Source organism: Rhinopithecus roxellana, chromosome 5 (genome assembly GCF_007565055.1).
Source record: "Rhinopithecus roxellana isolate Shanxi Qingling chromosome 5, ASM756505v1, whole genome shotgun sequence".
Taxonomy (NCBI): Eukaryota; Metazoa; Chordata; class Mammalia; order Primates; family Cercopithecidae; genus Rhinopithecus; species Rhinopithecus roxellana.
In genome coordinates this window covers 77,295,579-77,318,024 of record NC_044553.1, presented here as the reverse complement: position 1 = coordinate 77,318,024, position 22,446 = coordinate 77,295,579, and the positions used below count along the sequence as shown (strand labels likewise).

Sequence of the window (22,446 nt, the reverse complement as noted above, 5' to 3'; positions counted from 1 at the left end):
TTTAGGAGTAGGATTTTCAGGGTCACCAAGGATATATTTAGGCTCAGTAAATATTAGCAAGCAGTTTTCGAAATGTGGTTAATATAATCACCATGTGTAAAATTAAGATGTATGAACACACACACACACACTTGCTCGTATGCTTATATGTGCATAGAAATTCCTTGAAAATACTCAAGAAATTCTTCCCCTCTGGTGAGGGACAGGAATGGAGTGGGTCTTTTGTTTAATATCCTATGTGCCCTTTGAATTTTGTTTTACTGTAAGTATGTATTTTTAAGAAAACCAACTAGTTATTTTTAAAAATCATTTGAAAGTCTTCCTACTTTGGTATATTGAAAGTACTACTGGCCGTGCGCAGTGCCTCACGCCTGTAATCCCAGCACTTTGGGAGGCCGAGGCGGATGGATCATGAGGTCAGGAGATCGGGACCATCCTGGCTAACAGTGAAACCCCATCTCCACTAAAAATACAAAAAATTAGCTGGGTGTGGTGGCGGGCGCCTGTAGTCCAGCTACTCGGGAGGCTGAGTCAGGAGAATGGCGTGAACCCGAGAGGCGGAGCTTGCAGGGAGCCGAGATGGCGCCACTGCACTCCAGCCTGGGTGACAGCGCGAGACTCCCTCTCAAAAAAAAAAAACAAAAAAAAAGAAAAGCTTTAAAATCATTGTTATTTTTCTGAGATGGAGTCTTGCTCTGTCGCCAGGCTGGAGCCCAGTGGCGCAATCTCCACTTACCTCAACGTCTGCCTCCTGGATTCAAGCAATTCACCTGCCTCAGCCTCCCAGGTAGCTGGGACTACAGGTGTGTGCTGCCAGGCCCAGCTAATTATTATTATTTTTTTTTTGTATTTTTCGTAGAGACGAGGTTTCACCATGTTGGCTATGATGGTCTCAACCTCCTGACCTCGTGATCTGCCCGCCTAGGCCTCCCAAAGTGCTGGGATGACAGGCATGAGCCACCGCGTCTGGCCGCTTTAAAATCATTAATGTTGTGTTGCTCAGTTATGTCTAATTGACAGCCCAAACATTTACATTTTAATATTAGAAAATCCTTTATGATTGGGCAGAAACTTGTTGTAGTTTAATGGGTAACCTTAGAGACCTGGGTTATAGTCCTGCCTCTTCCATTAACTACTTGTTGAATGTGGACAATTTACTTAACCTTTAGGGCCTTAATTTCCTCTTTTGTAATGTGGGAATATTCTCTGAATTGCGTAACTCACTGGCCTTATATGAATATTCATTGGAATAATAGAGAAAACACTTTGAGATACATGTATACACACACACACCCTTAACAAGGAAATAATTGTTAAGTTTTGAGGAAGTAAAATAATTTTAAATAATCTAAGCTATAGCATAAAACCAGAATTAACTAATCTTTTATAGACTTTTTTCTTCCTCATTTCCTGTTAAGCTAAAGAGAAGCAAAGAAACTGGATAGCAGCAATATAATTTAAAAATTAAAGGCCAGCTTCTAGCATATACTGTTGAGTCAATACTGATTCAGCCCAGTCTCTTCCTCTTCCTTTATCATTTATGTCCCTGAACAGAGTAGATGTTCCTCTTGATCCTGGTCCTGTTTGCCCTCTGATGCATTCCTTGGCCTCTCTTCTCTTTTTGGTATAGTGAGGAACTGACTCTTGCAGGCTCTTTTTCTTCCTAGGCTTCTGTGTCAGCAGTTTCTGGCTGGATTAGCAAGTGGAGGAACTGGCAGGAGATTAGAAGGCAAGAGGAAGGAGAAGCCAGGGCTTCCCTCTCTGACTTTCAGGCCTCAGAGTAGTAGTGGCTTTTTGCTCATGCAGACTTCTGATTTGTCTCACCATTCTCTGTTGGGCCTCTCATTTCTTCCATTGCCTGTTCTCTGCATTAAAATCCTTGTGTTTCCAGTCCTCAACTGGTTTTTTCTTAGGCTCTGACTGATACAGGGCTCAAAATGATAGTAATGAAAATGTCTTACATTTGTATTCTTTTCAAGATTTGTTATCTCTTTTGATGCCCCAGATATCCTATTGAGGTAGAAAAGTGTTATAATTCCTGTTTGGCATGAGGAAATTAACATTTATTGAATGACCGTTTTCAGATTCTTTGGATTTTTGGGTGAAAATTATAGTGGGATAAATGGAGGCCCAGAGAGGTGAAATAACTTGCCCTAGGTCCCATAGAAGGCTGGTATTGAATGGAGATTGAAATTGTACATGTGAAAACTTTTATGTGCTACATGTCTGCTAGTCCTGGAAGAAATCCTTTCTTTGATGAGTATTATTCTTTTTTAAAGAAGGCTTTACTTGCAATGTATTTACAAAAGCCTTAGTGATTTAGTAAATTTTTCAACTAAAAATCTGAACCATAATAGTTTTCTGCTTAGCACTTATATAGCTAGCATACTACCCCTAGCATTAATCAAAGTGTCATGTAAAGGTTTGATTTTTGAGCCTAAGCAGAATTTGAAATTCTTCAAAGAGAATTTAGTACCTAGGGCAAATTATAGGGGAGAATTCTTGAGGTGTCATGCTTATTCACTTCTGGAATTGTTTAAAATATGTGAGGTGCATCCTTAAAGGGAGAAAGAAGGGGAAGAGATGTTACAAAAGAGTAGAATGGGGCAAGAGAAGTGGCAAGAAAGTATTGTTGCTAGGTTGCCAGCCTTCTGCCCCCATTGTCTTGGTGATGGTGGAGGGGTAGTGTGGGAGCTGGGATATGAATGAGGTCTTTTTTATAACTCACTAAAAGCCATTACCTTGTCTTCATCTCATCAGCTGGCTACCTGACCTCTGTGGTAACATAGACTCCTGAAATGTAGCATTGGAGGTGATCACTCTGCTTTATTGCAAAATAGGGGAGATTCTGCTCTGCATTTACATACTTATATTTTTTGGGAGGATCTTTCAACTAGTAGTTCTCATAATACCTGTGAAAGCATGTAAGAACCAGTATCCCCATTTTTAGGGGGAGTTGGAGTGAGCAATGATTTGGAATACCAGAAATTCAGCTTACACATTTGCAGGTAAAATTCTAATTGTAAATTCAGGATTCATAGACTCTAGGGATTTCTGAGGTATCCAGAATTCCTTCATCTTTGGCAATAAGTAGATAATAATGGTAATAAAAATAACAGCAACAGGCCCAGCACAGTGGCCCACACCTGGAATCCCAGCACTTTGGGAGAATGAGGCAGGTGGATACTTGAGGTCAGGAGTTCAAGACCAGGCTGGCCAACATGGGAAAACCCCATTTCTATAAAAAATACAAAAATTAGCTGAGTACTGTGGCGAGTGCCTGTAATCCCAGCTACTCAGTAGACTGAATCATAAGAATAATTTGAATCTGGGAGGTGGAGATTGCAGTGAGCTTAGATCGCGCCCCTGCACTCTGACCTTTATGACAGAACTCCACTCCATCTAAAAAAAAAAAAAAACACATGAAAAAACAAAAAAAACACGCAAAAAACCCAGCAACAATAATAGGTAACATTTCTTGAAGGCTTACTTTGTGCCAGGCAGTATTTGAACTTCTTTATGTATTAGATAATTCGATCCTCACAACTCTATAGGATGAGTATTTTATTTCCTGACCCTTCTATTTAAAAGTACAACCCCCCCACCTGGCACTGTTTCTCTTTCCTGCTTTATTTTTCTTCAAAAAAAATATCACTCATAAGTATAACATACTTTATTATCTATCCTGTGTGGTAGCAGCCCCTTCTCTCAATTATAAGCTCCATGAAATCAGGGAGTCAGTTTTGTTCACTGCTGTATTCCCAGTGCCTAGAACAGTGCCTGGAATATGGTAGGTACCTAGTGAATATTGGCTGAATGAATGCGTCTTGGTTTTACAGATGAGGAAACTATAAATTTCCCAGGTCATACATTTGGTAATAGGACAGTTATGTGCACTGAAATGTTCTCTAAAATCTTGGATGGAACTAAAATTCTTTTAGCTTTTGGACAGCTACATCTCCAGGAGCGTGAAATGACCTTCAGCACTGGATTTGGTGGATTTTCCTTTTTCTAATCCCTAGAGTTCCATTTAACGAGCCTTTGGGCTCTTGAGCTGCCTTACAAATTGAACACTTTTTTCTCCAGCTTTCACTCAGGAAACACAAAATGTGGCTTGTCCTTTTTTTTTTTTTTTTGGAGACTGGGTCTCACTCTGTCACCCAGGTTGGAGTGCAAGTGCACGATGATGGTTCATTGCAACCTCTGCCTCCCAGGCTCAAGCAATCCTCCCAACTCACCCTCCCAAATAGCTGGGAATACAAGGTTGTGCCACCACTCCCGGCTAATTTTTTTGTATTTTTTGTGGAGATGGGGTTTGTCCAGGCTGGCCTCGAACTCCTGGACTCAAGTGATCCGTCTACCTGGGCCTCCCAAAGTGCTGGAGTTACAGGCATGAGCCACTATGGCTATCCCTGACTTGTCTTTTATTGTGAAATTTTAATAACAGCTAAGACTTGAAAATTGACATTTTATACATTTTCTTTTAGACTACTAAGTGATATTATGCTAAGTATCTAAGGTTTGCAATACTTAGTGATACTATGAACTCAAAAGGGTTCAGTGACTCTTTTCTCTTACTTTTCCCTTTAGTAGGTAGGTGACAGAGGACTAGTCATGCAGTTGAGACTTGGTCCAAGATTACTCAGTAAGCCACTTGTCCCAGAATATTTGTTTATTTACTTATTTTTGAGATGGAATCTTGCTCTGTCGCCCAGGCTGGAGTGCAGTGGCATGATCTCGGCTCACTGCAACCCCCGCCTCCTGAGTTCAAGCGATTCTCCTGCCTTAGCCTCTCGAGTAGCTGAGATTATAGGTGCATGCCACCACGCCCGGCTAATTTTTTGTATTTTTAGTAGAGACTTGGTTTCATTGTGTTAGCCAGGATTGTCTCGATCTCCTGACCTCGTGATCCACCTTCCTGGACCTCCCAAAATGCTAGGATTACAGGCGTGAGTCACCGCGCCTGGACCCTAGAACTGTTTATGACAGTACACTTTATGCACTTAACATACTCACATGTCTTTAAGCTTGGTGACTTGTGTGGCTTTTTCAAAGGAAATTTGATTCTGGAAGTGGTTAAGTAGAATGTGAATGGCTGAGGTCTGGTTATTGGTGAGGCCTAGGGGAAGAGAAGAAAGGAAACAAAAGTCTTAGAATTTCAAATAGGCCCTGATGACTAGAAGGACGGTTCTACTAAGAGAATGTGTGTAGTCAAAAGTGAAGAGTCATTTGTTTAAAATTTTACTTTTTTTCTTGTTCCTGGCATGTAAGGTCATATCCATACTTTGTGTTATAATTTCTTCTTACAGATTCCATTGATAATCCCTATTCTTGGATAGCAATGAGCAGCATTACTTCTTTTTTATTTTTTTAAAAAATTTAAATTTTTTGTTGAAATGGGAGTCCTGCTCTATTGCCCAGGCTGGTATCAAATTTCTGGGCTCAACTGATCCTCCTGCCTCAGCCTCCCAAAGTGCTGGGATTACAGTTGTGAGCTAACATGCCTGGTTGTACCTTTTAATTTTTGTGTTCAGTCAACATTAACTCTGAGTCACAGTAAGCTTTTTTCCCTCCCTGTCATATTATGGACGTAGAGTTTTTTGGTTTTTGTTTAGGTTGTTTCTCCTTAGGTTCCAGAACATCAAGAAATGGGTTACAGTCATTTTCCTCTCTTCCCCATGCTCTTCCCTTTCTTTCCTTTTTTTTTTTTTTTTAGACAGAGTCTCTCTGTGTCGCCCAGGCTGGAGTGCAGTGGCGCAATCTCCACTCACTGCAAGCTCCGCCTCCGGGTTCACACCATTCTCCTGCCTCAGCCTCCCATGTAGCTGGGACTACAGGCACCCGCCACTGCGCCCGGTTAATTTTTGTAATTTTAGTAGAGACGGGGTTTCACCGTGTTAGCCAGGATGGTCTCGATCTCCTGACCTCGTGATCTGCCCGTCTCGGCCTCCCAAAGTGCTGGGATTACAGGCGTGAGCCACGGCGCCCGGCCTTTTCTTTTTTTGTTTTTTGGAGACAGAACCTTGCTCTGTGGCCCAGGCTGGAGTACAGTGTCATGATCTCAGCTCACTGCAACCTCCACCCCCCAGGTTCAAGTGACTCTGGTGCCTCAGCCTCCCTAGTAGCTGGGATGACAGGCATGCGCCACCACACCCTGATAATTTTTGTATTTTTTTGTAGAGATGGGATTTTACCATGTTGCCCAGGCTGACCTCAAACTCCTGGACTCAAATGATCTACCCCTCATCGGTCTCCCAAAGTGCTGGGATTATAGGCATGAGCCACCATGTCAGGCCTCTTTTCCATTTTTAAAAATCAAGGACTGTCTCCAACATATTAAAGTTCACAAAAAATAATATAAACACACATGTACTCACTGGCTAGGCTTAATAAAAAACATTTAGTCATGTTTACTTTAAATCTTTTTTTTTTTTTTTTTGAGAAATAAGCATTAAAGAGTTGAAGTCTCCTTTCTATCTTTTCATAATTCTGTTCTTTCCTCTTCCTTCCTTGAGATCTTCACTATTCTGAGGTTAATTTGGATCTTTCTACTCCTTGTTACCACAGAAGAGTAATTTCTTAATGAATTTGACCATATTTTAAACTTCTGATTTCAGTGGGCAGGTAACTCATTTTATAGTTTCTGTATCGTGAGCCATTTTCAATGACTCAACTAGATTGTTTTCATCGTTGACTCCTCATTTCTGGGCAACAGCATAATGTTCTCATTTGAGCCATTTCTGAAGATTGTGTTTAACTATTTAAAATATTTTTGGTAGTCTCATCATCAGATGTGATTTTTTTTTTGAAAAAGAGTCTCGCTCTGTCACCAGGCTGGAGTGCAGTGTGATCTCGGCTCACTGTAACCTCCTTCTCCCAGTTGCAATCAATTCTCCTGCCTCAGCTACCTGAGTAGCTGGGACTACAGGTGCATGCCACCACGCCCAGCTAATTTTTTGTATTTTTAGTAGAGACGGGGTTTCACCATGTTAGCCAGGATGGTCTCTATCTCTTGACTTTGTGATCCACCCACCTTGGCCTCCCAAAGTGCTGGGATTACAGGTGTGAACCACTGCACCTGGCCAGATATGATATTCAGTATCTTATATATATATTTCTGTTGCAGGAAGTCAGGGACCCTAAACAGGGGGATGGCTGGAGCCGCAGCAGAGGAACATAAATTGTGAAGCTTTCTTGAACACCTATCAGTTCCCAAATAATACTGTCATAATTTCTTATGCCTCTCTTACTTTAATCTCTTGATCCGGTTATCTTTGTAAGCTGAGGATGTACATCACCTCAAGGCCACTATGATAATTGTGTTAAGTGTACAAATTGATTGTAAAATGTGTGTTTGAACAATATGAAATCAGTGCACCTTGAAAAAGAACAGAATAACAGCGATTTTAGGGAGCAAGGGAAGACAGCCATAAGGTCTGACTGTCTGTGGGGTCGGGCAAAATAGAGCCATATTTTTCTCTTGCAGAGAGCCTATAAACGGATGTGCAAGTAGGGAAGATATTGCTAAATTCTTTTCCTAGCAAGGAATATTAATAATTAATACCCTGGGGAAGGAATCCATTCCTGGAGGGAGGTCTATAAACGGCTGCTCTGGAGTGTCTGTCTTAGGCGGCTGAGATAAGGACTGAAATATGCCCTGGTCTTGTGCTGTACCCTCAGGCGTATTTGGGTGGGGAAAAAACCCCACCCTGGTAAATTTGAGGTCAGACCAGTTCTCTGCTCTCGAACCCTGTTTTCTGTTGTTTAAGATGTTTATCAAGACAGTACCTGCACCACTGAACATCGACCCTTATCAGTAATTTTGCTTTTGCCCTTTGCCTTGTGATCTTTGTTGGACCCTTATCAAGAGTTCTGATTTTGTCCTCTTTCTGCCCTTATCCTCTTTCTGCCCTTGTCCTCTTTCTGCCCTTGTCCTCTTTCTGCCCTTGTCCTCTTTCCTTAGAAGCATGTGATCTTTGTTCTCCTTTTTGCCCTTTGAAGCATGTGATCTTTATAACCTACTGCCTGTTCTTATACCCCCTCCCCTTTTGAAATCCTTAATACAAACTTGCTGGTTTTGCAGCTCAGGTGGGCATCACCGTCCTACCGATATGTGATGTCACCCCCAGAAGCCCAGCTGTAAAATTCTTCTCTTTGTACTCTCTCTTTATTTCTTAACCGGCCGACACTTATGGAAAATAGAACCTATGTTGAAATATTGGGGATGAGTTCCCCTGATATATTTCCTTAGTGACATTCCTGCAATCTCCTTTAGAAAGTCTTTCTATTCACTTTCTATAACCAGGGAAGGAGAGATTGAGGAGAAGAGACAAAGGATGATTTTATGTTTTTCAGTCCAAGACATTATTTGATGAGAAACTGATATTACAAGCTTCAAAAACTCAAGATATGTATTCAACATGTAGTAGGACAATATCTATTAGTTTAATAGTCTATACATTTTTGATGCATGATAATATATTCTTGTAGACAGTAGCATGAAAATTTTAATGAGATATTGCAGTACGTTTATGGTTAGCTAGACATGAGGACAGTGCTAAAGGAGAAAATCTAATGACTGTGTTGTTTATTTTGTCAAAATATGCTACCTAGCTCCAGAGTTTCCTATTTTGGAGAAGCAGAACTGGTTGATTCATCTTCATTATATCCGGAAAGATTATGAAGCCTGCAAGGTAAGAGATTGCCATGCTAATAAAAATGAGAGGCAGGGGGATGTTGGGTAGGCAACTAACAGTGCCTACTGAACAAAGTGTGGCAGTTTATATCTCAGTGATAAAATATGAATTCCTTTTTCCCCACACTTCATACACTGGTTATCTTTTGCTATGATAGTGATGTTTAACATGCAACCTCAAAATTTCAGTGGCCCCCAACAAACAGATATTTATTAATTGCTCATGGGCTTTCAGATCAGCTGTGGGTGCCTGGGTTTGACTGCAGGCTGTGGGTCAGGTTCAAGTGTGTTCCATGTGTCTTCTCATGTCAAGAGCAAGTCTCTGGGGACATGTTGGTCTTCTGGTGGAGGCAGGTGTTCAACTCAACATACTAACTTTTTTATCTTTGGATAGATGAAAAATGGTATTTTGTCGAGTTCTTTATTTATTTTATTTTTTTTTTGAGGTGGAGTCTCACTCTGTCACCTAGGCTGGAGTGCAGTGGCATGATCTTGGCTCATTGCAGCCTCTGCCTCCCAGGTTCAAGCGATTCTTCTGCCTCAGCCTCCCGAGTAGCTGGGACTACAGATGAGCGTCACCACGCCTGACTAATTTTTTGTATTTTTAGTAGAGATGGGGTTTCACCATATTGCCAGGCTGGACTCAAACTCTTGACCTCATGATCTGCCCGCCTTGGCCTCCCACAGTGCTGGGATTATAGGCGTGAGCCACCGCATCTGGCCCTGAGTTTTATTTTTTAATTTTCCTCTTATTGCAAGGTTGATCATCATGTGTATATTTAAAAACCATTTGTATTTCTCTTTCTCTATATCTTTGGTAACATACCATATATGTTACAAACTTGCAGGCAGACAGTGGTAGTACTGACATGCAGAGTATATCCTTGGTGTCATCTTTTTTGGCATCCAGAGCTTTGTGATCCATCTAAGGTTTTCGGTTTATACCTATGGCATTTATACCTATGGCAATGCACAGAACTGATGCATACTGATATGACAAAGATTCATACCAGTTTTTGTTTTGTTTTTTTTTTTTTTTTAGATGGAGTTGTGCTCTTATTGCCCAGGCTAGAGCGCGCAGTGGTGCAATCTTGGCTCACTGCAACCTCCGCCTTCCGGTTTCAAGCAATTCTCCTGCCTCAGCCTCTCAAGTCGCTGGGATGACAGGCGCCCACCACCACGCCCAGCTAATTTTTTTTTCTGTATTTTCAGTAGAGACGGGGTTTCACCATGTTGGTCAGGCTGGTCTGGAACTGCTGACCTCATGATCCACCCGCCTTGGCCTCCCAAAGTGCTGGGATTACAGGCGTGAGCCACCGCGCCTGGCCTTTTGTATTTTTAGTAGAGACGGGGTTTCACCATATTGGTTAGGCTGATCTTGAACTCCTGACCTTGTAGTCTGCCGAGACGGGGTTTCACCATATTGGTTAGGCTGATCTTGAACTCCTGACCTTGTAATCTGCCCTCCTTGGTCTCCCAAAGTTCTGGGATTACAGGCATGAGCCACTGCACCTGGCCTGTCCATGTCTACTTTTTTTAAAGACACCTGAAGAAACTTAACCACTGCTCAGAAGCATTTTTCTTCCTCTTTCAGGCTATTATCAAAGAACAGCTTCAGGAGACTCAGGGATTGTGTGAATATGCTATCTATGTCCAAGGTAAGACACTTGTCTTCTTGCTAGAGAAATACACTTTTCCTAGGTTCTTGAAAAAGAGCAGGCAATTTAAGAAACAAGTTCAAGTATAGTCATGCACCGCTTAACAATGGAGATATGTTCTAAGAAATGTGTTGTCAATGAGATACCATCTCACACCAGTTAGAATGGCAATCTTTAAGAAGTCAGGAAACAACAGGTGTTAGAGAGGATGTGGAGAAATAGGAACACTTTTACACTGTTGGTGGGATTGTAAACTAGTTCAACCATTATGGAAAACAGTATGGCAATTCCTCAAGGATCTAGAACTAGATGTACCATATGACCCAGCCAACCCACTACTGGGTATATACCCAAAGGATTATAAATTATTCTACTACAAAGACACATGCACACGTATGTTTATTGCGGCACTATTCACAATAGCAAAGACTTGGAATCAACCCAAATGTCCATCTGTGACAGACTGGATTAAGAAAATGTGGCACATATACACCATGGAATACTATGCAGCCATAAAAAGGATGAGTTTGCGTCCTTTGTAGGGACATGGATGCAGCTGGAAACCATCATTCTTAGCAAACTATCACAAGAACAGAAAACCAAACACCGCATGTTCTCACTCATAGGTGGGAACTGAACAATGAGATCACTTGGACTCGGGAAGGGGAACATCATGCACTGGGGCCTATCATGGGGAGGGGGGAGGAGGGAGGGATTGCATTGGGGAGTTATACATGATATAAATGATGAATTGATGGGTGCTGAAGAGTTGATGGGTGCAGCACACCAACATGGCATAAGTATACATATGTAACAAACCTGCACGTTATGCACATGTACCCTAGAACTTAAAGTATAATAAAAAAAAAAAAAAAAAAAAAAAAAAGAAATGTGTTGTTAGGCAATTTTGTCATTGTGTGACCATTACATAGAGTGTACTTACACAAACATAGATGGATGATATAGTGTACTACACACATAGGCTATATGATGTAGTCTGTTGCTCCCAGGCTACAAACCTGTATGAGCAGGTGTACTGAGTACTGTAGGCAGTTGTAAAACAGTAGTAAGTATATCTAAACATAGAAAAGGTACTGTAAAAATACGGTATAAAAGATAAAAAATAGTACTAGTACACCTGTAGAGAGTACTTACTGTGGATGGGCTGGAAGTTGCTCTGGGTGAGTTAGTGGTGAGTGAATGTGAATGCCTAGGACATTATTGTATACTACTATAGACTTCATAAACACTGTACACTTAGCATACACTAAATTTATTTAAAAATATTTTTTCTACAATGATAAACTAGCTTGCTGTAACTTTTTACTTTATAAACTTTAAAACTTTTTGGCTCTTTTGGGGTAATACTTAAAACACACAACAACATTGTATATCTGTACAAAAATAGTTTCTTTATGTCCTTATTCTATAAGGTTTTTAATTTTTCTTTTTTCTTTTTTTTTGGTAGAGACAGAGTCTCACTATGTTGCCCAGGCTGGTCTTGAACTCCTGGGCTCAAGCAGTCCTCCTGCCTCAGCCTCTCAAAGTGCTGGGATTGTAGGCATGAGCCACGACACCCGGCTCTTTATGCTATTCTTAAAACTTTGTATTTTTATTTTTTTTTACTTTTAAACTTTTTTGTTAAAAACTAAGACACACACACTACTATAATGGTAGTACTGACATGCAGAATGTATCCTTGTTGTCTTTTTTGGCATTCAGTGCTTTGTGACCCATCTAAGGTCTTTGCGACACACCCACACACGCGTGCCGGCGCACACACGCTGATCTAGGCCTACACAGAGTCAAGATTATAAACATCACTGTCTTCCACCTCCTTATGGAAGGTCTTCAGTGGCAGTAACATGCAAGGGAGCTGTCATCTATAGAAATAGGAATACCTTCTGGAATACCTCCTGAAGGACCTGCCTGAGGCGGTTATACTTTTTTTTTAGTAAGTGGAAGGAGTACACTCTAATATAAAGATTAAAATGTGCCGGGCGTGGTGGCTCACGCCTGTAATCCCAGCACTTTGGGAGGCCGAGGTGGGTGGATCACGAGGTCAGGAGATCGAGACCATCCTGGCTAACACGGTGAAACCCCGTCTCTACCAAAAATACAAAAAATTAGCCGGACGTGGTGGTGGGCGCCTGTAGTCCCAGCTACTCGGGAGGTTGAGGCAGGAGAATGGCGTGAACCCGGGAGGCAGAGCTTGCAGTGAGCCGAGATCACGCCACTGCACTCCAGCCTGGGCGACTGAGCGAGACTCTGTCTCAAAAAAAAAAAAAAGATTAAAATGTATGGCGTAGTAAATACATAAACCAGTAATGTAGTCATTTATTATCATTATAAAGTATTAAGTTCTATATATACATAATTGTATGTGCTGTACTTTTATGTGACTGGCAGCACAGTAGGTTTGTTTATACCAGCATCCCTACAGGTAGTGAGTAATGCATTGCACTGTTTTGATTGCTGTGACATCACTGGGCAATAGGAATTTTTCCTCTTCAAGATAATCTTAAGGGATCATCGTCATTTATACAGCTGTGGACCAAAATATCATTACAGGTGCATGAGCATAAATGTTGCAGAAAGGTTTTATTCAGTATTAATCTTTTTATGGAATCTGAATATAATTACTGTGTTGGATTTGACTTCAGAAATGACTAGTAATGTTAAAAAATTGCTATCGTTACCCATATTTTAGTTTCTGGCTAGTGTTTTTTGGAATGGATGCTTAGGATTCCTGCCTGATACAGTGATTTCAGGGCCAGAAGATGCTTTTGGAAGGATTCCTTGTAATCATGCTAAAAGAGATGAAGAAGAGCTTGAGGATTTTTGTAAGGTTAATCAGGATGAGGGGAAGAAGCCTAGAAATAAACAAGATAAAGCAGAGCGTAAAGTCAGCTCATCAGAAACCAAAGATAAGGACCACTCACTTAACTTTTTTTTTTTTTTTTTTTTTTAAGATGGAGTCTCCCTCTGTTACCCAGGCTGGAGTGCAGTGGCACGATCTCAGCTCCCTGCAACCTCTGCCTCCCAGGTTCAAGCAAAACTCCTGCCTCAGCCCTCCTAGTAGCTGGGATTACAGGCACATGCCACCACGTCCGGCTAGTTTTTGTATTTTTAGTAGAGACAAGATTTCGCCATGTTGGCCAGGCTGGTCTCAAACGCCTGACCTCAGGTGATCTGCCTGCCTCGGCCTCCCAAAGTGCTGGGATTACAGGCATGAACCACTGCACCCGTCCCATTGACTTAAATTTTCCTCTTTAGTGGCATAAGTAGCATTCTTAGTTTTTCCAGGAACTTTCTTTTTGGCTCTTGGGTGTAAATGAATGGTTTTGTTTACCATTCATTGCATTTGTAGTCTTCAGATTAACCTATAATTTTCTGACATAATTGGTAAGATATTGACAAATTTAGGACATCATGGCAAAAATTGCTTATTCCCAGTGTCACAAGTATCAGACTTTCAGTGTCTGATAAATTCTTCTGAAAACATAGGCCTAGGAAAAACCTCTGGTTCTAACTGGTTGTTACACTGACAACCGAAGTCTGAAATGTTACTGTATTCTTTGTCAGAATCTCCGTGCTGAATTTGAGGTATTGATTCCATTTGCCCCATTTGGGGGTTCAGTCTGAAAACGATGAGCTGGAAGTCAATTATGATAAATGAAGCATCTGATGGGGAAGCCCCAAAATGTTCTTAATGTGAAGAGTTTGTGTGATAATTTGCAGAGGAACTGATTATCTGTGTGATGGATCGTGGGAGTAGAGAGAGAAGTAGGTAGGGTTGAGTTACCTTACTAAAAGAGAGTTTAGCTTGTCAACAGTTTTGGTCGTTGTTTCAGCCTGTCTGAAGTCATATCTGATTGTATTAAGGATACAGTTGTCCAAAGGATTTACTTGATGTGGTTTCCCAGTTTTCTTTTCTCCAATTTTTCTGACCCCAGGCTCCATTCTTCCCAGAACATGGTTTTACTTTTTTTTGTCTTTTCTGTTTCTTGGCAGCATTGATATTTCACCTGGAAGGAAATATCCAAGAATCCCTAGAACTCTTCCAGACATGTGCAGTTCTAAGCCCTCAGAGTGCTGATAACCTCAAGCAGGTGGCGAGATCTTTGTGAGTATTGGCAACCTGGAGGCCCTAGGGCACTCACAGAGAACAGTGTAAAATGCATTCTTAGGTACAGCTTGCTGCTGGCAGCCACATCAGCCTGATACACAAGTGGGGAATGGTTTAATAGGTATAATGGGATTCACTCTAAAGAGCATGGATGAAGTTTGAAATTTGAGAAAATGAGATAACTAGTGTTAAGGAACTAAGTGTTTTAAACACTGTGCATTCTAGTTTGATGGGGGAACCGATATTGTTTGTCATGTAAATAGAGACACCTTGTACCCTAAAGTCTTCTAAACTTACTGGCAATCCTTGGAATTTTTCTCATCTACTCTTCTAACACTTAATATCTATCACACAGTAAGTTTTTAGTAAGGACAGAGAGTTCCTGACTTCGGATGGTTCAACTTATATAATTTTTCAACTTTACAATGATGTAAAATTATTATGTATTCAGTAGAAACTGTACTTCAAGTATCCATACAGCCATTCTGTTTTTCATTTTCAGTATAGTATTCAGTAAATTACATGAGATATTCAGCATTTTATTATAAAAGTGGCATTGTGTTAGATGATTTTGCCCAACTGTCAGCAAATGTAGTTAAGAAAGTGGAGATAGGAACTCCATGGAACAGAGTAAGTGTTCTGAGCATGCTTAAGATAGGCTAGGCTGTCTATGATGTTTGGTAGAGTAGATGTATTACGTGCATTTTTGAATTACAGTATTTTCAGTTTACAGTGGGTTTACTGGGATGTAACCCCATCATAAGTTGAGGAGCATCTGTATTTGTTGAGTGAATGTCCTAAAGATTCCTAGATGGAAAGAATCTCAAAGGTCTTTATAAACTACTAGGTATTCCCTTTTCAGTCCTTTGTTCCATGGAGTTCCCATCTCCCCTTTCTTAGCCACGTTGCCATTCATACCTGCATTGTTTTTGCATAGAGCTTGGTTTTCCCTGTTTCTCTCTAAACTCAGGATCCAATATCAAGGAAAGAGACTTAGTCTTGGAAGGAAGGGACATGTCCCTAATGGGTGATGATAAATAATGATAGTTACTGCTTAACATGGCATATCATTTGGCTTATTTCTTTTTTGGTCTGCATTTATAGTACATTGTAGGAGAAAAATTCCACAAGACTCTCACTAAAATTGGTATAGAATGAGACCAAGGCCTTGGAACAGCTGCCAGTGCAATCCCTACTAAGAGAGCTTCTGCTGTTAGTGTATAGCAGCTTCACTGACCAAACCAGCACAACCAGCTCATGGAGAAAAGACTTCTAGAATTCTCTGCTGGATGAAATATGAGTAAAATGTGGGACTAGTAGGGTTAGTCTTCTAAGAATTTTGAGGTAATAATTATGGAAAATGTATCTTTTACAGATTTCTTTTGGGAAAACATAAAGCTGCCATTGAAGTATATAATGAAGCAGCTAAACTCAACCAGAAAGATTGGGTAAGTAGAGAACTTTCAGTTCTTTCTTATTAGTAAACATGCTAATGATTCCATTTATCATATGGCTGTCTTATTTCTGAATTCTTACATTCCAAAAATATCTTGATTTTATCCTCATACTGAATTCATGATTTGTCTAAGTATAGGATCAAAAACCCATGTTTCCTCATAACTTTGCAGGCGTTGCTGCATGATTTTCTAACAGTTTGCTGACGAGCAGTCTCTTACCAGTCTGATTCTTGTTGATGACCCCTAGAAGCTTTGGGTATTTTTTTCATCATTGGAATTCCACAATATCAGCAATAGGCATCTAGTTGTGTTTCGTGTCTTTTTCCCATCCCCATGTGTGTGACATTCAGTTGACTCTTTCATTCTGAAGACCCTTGCCTTTCTTTGGGTCAGGGCCTTGGAGTAGTTCTTTATTTTTCCCCTCCCCTTCTCTTTGTGTCAGTTGGGGATTGTGTGTAAATGCAACTAAACATTGGCTTTACAAATTAGGGGGTTATTTTTTTAATTCTCTTGAAACAAGATGTCCACGTAAGTAGTTGCTGGCATTGATTTGGCAGTCCTCGGATGTCAAGGCCGAGAGTTTTTCCTCATGGTTACAAGAAGATTGCTGCATCTGACATCACATCTGCATTCTAGGGAGGGAGAAAGAGAAAGCAACAAGGAGAAAAGGACAGAGCCTATATTGGGAAAGCACAACTTTCCCAGAAGCCCCCACAGACTTCCACTTATGTCATATCAGCTCCCCTTCTAGAAGGAAGGCTGGCTAAATGTAGTTTTTAATCTGGTCACATTGCCACTCTAAACAAAAATAGGGTTCTATTAGTAAGGAAAAAGAGAAGAGTAGGTAGCAGGTAGGCAGATAGATAACCAGCAGCATCTGCCACACTGTTTTCCATTCTCTATGAGACATGTTCTCTAACTGTTCCCTACAACAACTCTTAACTTGCCTCTCGTTTTCTACCTCCGTGTCCTTTTTTTTTTTTTTTTTTGGGACAGAGGCTTACTCTGTTGCCCAGGCTGGAGGGCAGTGGCGTGATCTTGGCTCACCGTAACCTCTCTCCCAGGTTCAAGTGATTCTCCTGCCTCAGCCTCCCGAGTAGCTGGGATTACAAGCGCCTGCCACTATGCCCGGCTAATTTTTGTATTTTTAGTAGAGACGGGGTTTTACCGTGTTGGCCAGTCTGGTCTGCAACTCCTGACCTCAGGTGATTCACCTGCTTGGCCTCCCAAAGTGCTGGGATTGTAGGTGTGACCACAACGCCTGACCCTCCTTGTCCTTTTGTTGTACGTTCAGGACATGTATTCAGTCTTATCTTCTGTATCATCATTTTTGTTTTTAGCTCTTTGTATTCTGTTATATATCCTATCCGTCTAATATTTTTTATTTCATTTCCTTTCATTGTATTTTTAATTTCCATAAATCTTGTCTTCAGTGTCTCTGATTCTTAAAGTTCTGTTCTGCTTCTCAGAATTATCTTTTTCTAACTCTCTGCATTTTGGTTCTTCTATTTTATGCTGTTGGTATTTTTCAAGTATTTGATGATTCTCGGGGAGACATTCATATCTATGAGTGAAGGACTAGATTTATTAGTACAGAGAATTAGCATGGATTTCCTTTGCAGTTCTTACGGGGCACTATTATTTTTGAAGTGTGTTCAATTTGTCAGTCGCTTTTCTTCTGTACGTCAGAGAATTGAGTTGAGTCTTTGTGCCGTGGAGTTTGTAAGAGCTAACAGCCAGAGTGAAGCTGCAGATAAAGAAAAATTCATGTACTTTTTCATTCAGTTGGTTTTTCAAAAAATGAATATGTCTGCTATATGCCAAGCACTGGTCTATGCCCTGGAGATGCAACGATGGACTGGTGGATTATAAGATAATCAACTAGAATAGGAAATACAGGAAGGAAGAGGAGCAAGTTTTGGAAGAAGGTGATGGTGAGAAATCAGAGTTAAATCCTGTCTTTCAGAGGATTTTGGATATGTTAAGTTTTACGTTCTGAGGGGATATCTAAATTGAGATGTGTCCAGTGTGGTTGGATATAGAAATGTGAAACTCAAGTGTTTTGGAGTAGAGATGTACATTCTGGAGTCAACAACATAAAGGTGGTAATTGAAACCATTAGATTGCTTGACATTACCCTGCAATGAGCTGAGGATGGAATCCTGGAAAAAAGAGTTTTTTACTTTTTTTTTTTTTTTTTTAAAGAGACAAGGTTGCCTAGGCTGGAGTACAGTGGGGTGATCATAGCTTACTGTAACCTCCAACTCCTGGACTCAAGTGATCCTCCTGCCTCTGCCTCCTGAGTAGCTGGGACTACAGGTGCATGTCACCATGCCTGGCTAAATTTATATTGTGGAAATGAAGTCTCATTATGTTGCCCAGGATGGTCTCAAGCTCCTGGCCTCAAGTGACCCCCTGCTTCAGCTTCCCAGAGTGCTGGGATTACAGGTGTGAGCCATCAAAAAGCAATTTTGAAGGACTGAGCAGAAGAAGAGAACCCATAGAGGGAGATAGGGAAGAGGTAAAACAGGAGAGCTTGGCCAGACGCGGTGGCTCACACCTGTAATCCCAGCACTTTGGGAGGCCGAGACGGGCAGATCACGAGGTCTGGAGATCGAGACCATCCTGGCTAACACAGTGAAACCCCGTCTCTACTAAAAATACAAAAAATTAGCCGGGCGTGGTGGCGGGCGCCTGTAGTCCCAGCTGCTTGGGAGGCTGAGGCAGGAGAATGGCGTGAACCTAGGAGGCGGAGCTTGCAGTGAGCAGAGATCACGCCACTGCACTCCAGCCTGGGCGACAGAGCGAGACTCCGTCTCAAAACAAACAAACAAACAAACAAACAAAACAACAGGAGAGCTCAGGGTCACGGGGAATGGAATGTGTTCCTTAATCTATCCGGTTGGTTGAAAGAGCTCATTTGGTATTACTGCCTCACTTGGGATAACCATCCCATTGTTACTAGTAGATGTGGTCGTTCACAAAACAGCCATTCTTTTTTACATTTTTTAAATTATACTTTAAGTTCTAGGGTCCATGTGCACAACGTGCAGGTTTCTTACATATGTATACATGTGCCATGTTGGTGTGCTGCACCCATTAACTCATCATTTACATTAGGTATATCTCCTAATGCTATCCCTCCCCGTCCCCCCTCCCCACAATAGGACCCAGTGTGTGATGTTCCCCTTCCTGTGTCCAAGTGATCTCACTGTTCAATTCCCACCTATGAGTGAGAACATGCGGTGTTTGGTTTTCTGTTCTTGCCATACTTTGCTGAGAATGATGGTTTCCAGCTGCATCCATGTCCCTACAAAGGACACGAACTCATCCTTTTTTATGGCTGCATAGTATTCCAGTGGTGTATATGTGCCACATTTTCTTAATCCAGTCTGTCACTGATAGACATTTAGGTTGATTCCAAGTCTTTGCTATTGTGAATAGTGCTGCAATAAACATACGTGTGCATGTGTCTTTATAGCAGCATGATTTATAATCCTTTGGGTATATACCCAGTAATGGGATGGCTAGGTCGAATGGTATTTCTAGTTCTAGATCCTTGAGGAATCGCCACACTGTTTTCCTCAATAGTTGAACTAGTTTACAGCCCCACCAACAGTGTAAAAGGGTTCCTATTTCTCCACATCCTCTCCAGTACCTGTTGTTTCCTGATTTTTTAATGATTGCCTTTCTAACTGGTGTGAGATGGTATCTCATTGTGGTTTTGATTTGCATTTCTCTGATGGCAAGTGATGATGAGCATTTTTTTCATGTATCTGTTGGCTGTATGAATGTCTTCTTTTGAGAAGTGTCTGTTCATATCCTTTGCCCACTTTTTGATGGGGTTGTTTTTTTTCTTGTAAATTTGATTGAGTTCTTTATAGGTTCTGGATATTAGCCCTTTGTCAGATGAGTAGTTTGCAAAAATTTTCTCTCATTCTGTAGGTTGCCTGTTCACTCTGATGGTAGTTTCTTTTGCTGTGCAGAAGCTCTTTAGTTTAATTAGATCCCATTTTTCAATTTTGGCTCTTGTTGCCGTTGCTTTTGATGTTTTAGACATGAAGTCCTTGCCCATGCTTATGTCCTAAATGGTATTACCTAGGTTTTCTTCTAGGGTTTTTATGGTTTTAGGTCTAACATTTAAGTATCTAATCCATCTTGAATTAATTTTCGTATAAGGAGTAAGGAAAGGATTCAGTTTCAGCTTTCTACTTATGGCTAGCCAATTTTCCCAGCACCATTTATTAAATAGGGAATCCTTACCCCATTTCTTGTTTTTGTCAGGTTTGTCAAAGATCAGGTGGCTGTAGATGTGTGGTATTATTTCTGAGGGCTCTGTTCTGCTCCACTGGTCTATATCTCTCTTTTGGTACCAGTACCATGCTGTTTTGGTTACTGTAGCCTTGTAGTATAGTTTGAAGTCAGGTAGCATGATGCCTGCAGCTTTGTTCTTTTGGCTTAGGATTGTCATGGCAATGTGGGGTCTTTTTTGGTTCCATATGAACTTTAAAGCAGTTTTTTCCAATTCTGTGAAGAAAGTCATTGGTAGCTTGATGGGGATGGTATTGAATCTATAAATTACCTTGGGCAGTATGGCCATTTTCACAATATTGATTCTTCCTATCCATGAGCATGGTATGTTCTTCCATTTGTTTGTGTCCTCTTTTATTTCACTGAGCAGTGGTTTGTAGTTCTCCTTGAAGAGGTCCTTTACATCCCTTGTAAGTTGGATTCCTAGGTATTTTATTCTCTTTGAAGCTATTGTGAATGGGAGTTCATTCATGATTTGGCTGTCTGTTTGTCTGTTACTGGTGTATAAGAATGCTTGTGATTTTTGCACGTTGATTTTGTATCCTGAGAGTTTGCTGAAGTTGCTTATCAGCTTAAGGAGATTTTGGGCTGAGACAATGGGGTTTTCTAAATATACAATCATGTCATCTGCAGACAGGGACAATTTGACTTCTTCTTTTCCTAACTGAATACCCTTGATTTCTTTCTCTTGCCTGATTGCCCTAGCCAGAACTTCCAACACTATGTTGAATAGGAGTGGTGAGAGAGGGCATCCCTGTCTTGTGCCAGATTTCAAAGGGAATGCTTCCAGTTTTTGTCTATTCAGTATGATATTGGCTGTGGGTTTGTCATAAATAGCTCTTATTATTTTGAGATATGTTCCATCAATACCGAATTTATTGAGAGTTTTTAGCATGAAGGGCTGTTGAATTTTGTCAAAGGCCTTTTCGGTATCTATTGAGATAATCGTGTGGTGTTTGTCTTTGGTTCTGTTTATATGCTGGATTACGTTTATTGATTTGCATATGTTGAACCAGCCTTGCATCCCAGGGATGAAGCCCACTTGATCATGGTGGATAAGCTTTTTGATGTGCTGCTGGATTCAGTTTGCCAGTATTTTACTGAGGATTTTTGCATTGATGTTCATCAGAGATATTGGTCTAAAATTCTCTTTTTTTGTTGTATCTCTGTCAGGCTTTGGTATCAGGATGATGTTGGCCTCGTAAAATGAGTTAGGGAGGATTCCCTCTTTCTATTGATTGGAATAGTTTCAGAAGGAATAGTACTCGCTCCTCCTTGTACCTCTGGTAGAATTCGGCTGTGAATCTGTCTGGTCCTGGACTTTTTTTGGTTGATAGGCTATTAATTATTGCCTCAATTTCAAGCCTGCTATTGGTCTATTCATGGATTCAGCTTCTTCCTGGTTTAGCCTTGGGAGAGTGTAAGTGTCCAGGAAAGTATCCATTTCTTCTAGGTTTTCTAGTTGATTTGCGTAGAGGTGTTTATAGTATTCTCTGATGGTAGTTTGTATTTCTGTGGGGTTGGTGGTGATATCCCCTTTATCATTTTTTATTGCATCTATTTGATTCTTCTCTCTTTTCTTCTTTATTAGTCTTGCTAGCGGTCTGTCAATTTTGTTGATCTTTTCAAAAAACCAGCTCCTGGGTTCATTGATTTTTGGAGGGTTGTGTCTCTATCTCCTTCAGTTCTGCTCTGATCTTAGTTATTTCTTGCCTTCTGCTAGCTTTTGAATGTGTTTGCTCTTGCTTCTCTAGTTCTTTTAATTGTAGATCTTCAATTTTAGATCTTTCCAGCTTTCTCTTGTAGGCATTTAGTGCTATAAATTTGCCTCTACACACTGCTTTAAATGTGTCCCAGAGATTCTGGTATGTTGTATCTTTGTTCTCATTGGTTTCAAAGAACATCTTTATTTCCGCCTTCATTTCGTTATATACCCAGTACTCATTCAGGAGCGGGTTGTTCGGTTTCCATGTAGTTGAGCGATTTTGACTGAGTTTCTTAGTCCTGAGTTCTAGTTTGATTGCACTGTGGTCTAAGAGAGAGTTTGTTATAATTTCTGTTCTTTTACATTTGCTGAGGAGTACTTTACTTCCAACTATGTGGTCAGTTTTGGAATAAGTGCGACGTGGTGCTGAGAAGAATGTATATTCTGTTGATTTGGGGTGGAGAGTTCTGTAGATGTCTATTAGGTCCGCT

General features: G+C 40.8%; 1 protein-coding gene across 8 annotated transcripts in view; it reads left to right on the top strand.

Moving 5' to 3' along the window:
- Window positions 1-22,446, top strand: part of BBS4 (Bardet-Biedl syndrome 4) — a 393,503-nt gene that overhangs the window by 350,866 nt on the left and 20,191 nt on the right. For 7 of the 8 annotated variants that reach the window (XM_030930215.1, XM_030930214.1, XM_030930217.1 and 4 more), the window contains 4 exons: window positions 8,614-8,693; window positions 10,290-10,353; window positions 14,368-14,479; window positions 15,858-15,930. In XM_030930215.1, coding sequence (XP_030786075.1) covers window positions 8,614-8,693; window positions 10,290-10,353; window positions 14,368-14,479; window positions 15,858-15,930 — 329 coding nt within the window. Of the gene's footprint in view, window positions 1-8,613; window positions 8,694-10,289; window positions 10,354-13,325; window positions 13,400-14,367; window positions 14,480-15,857; window positions 15,931-22,446 lie in introns of those variants that run through there. The other variant, XM_030930219.1, reaches the window with a different exon arrangement.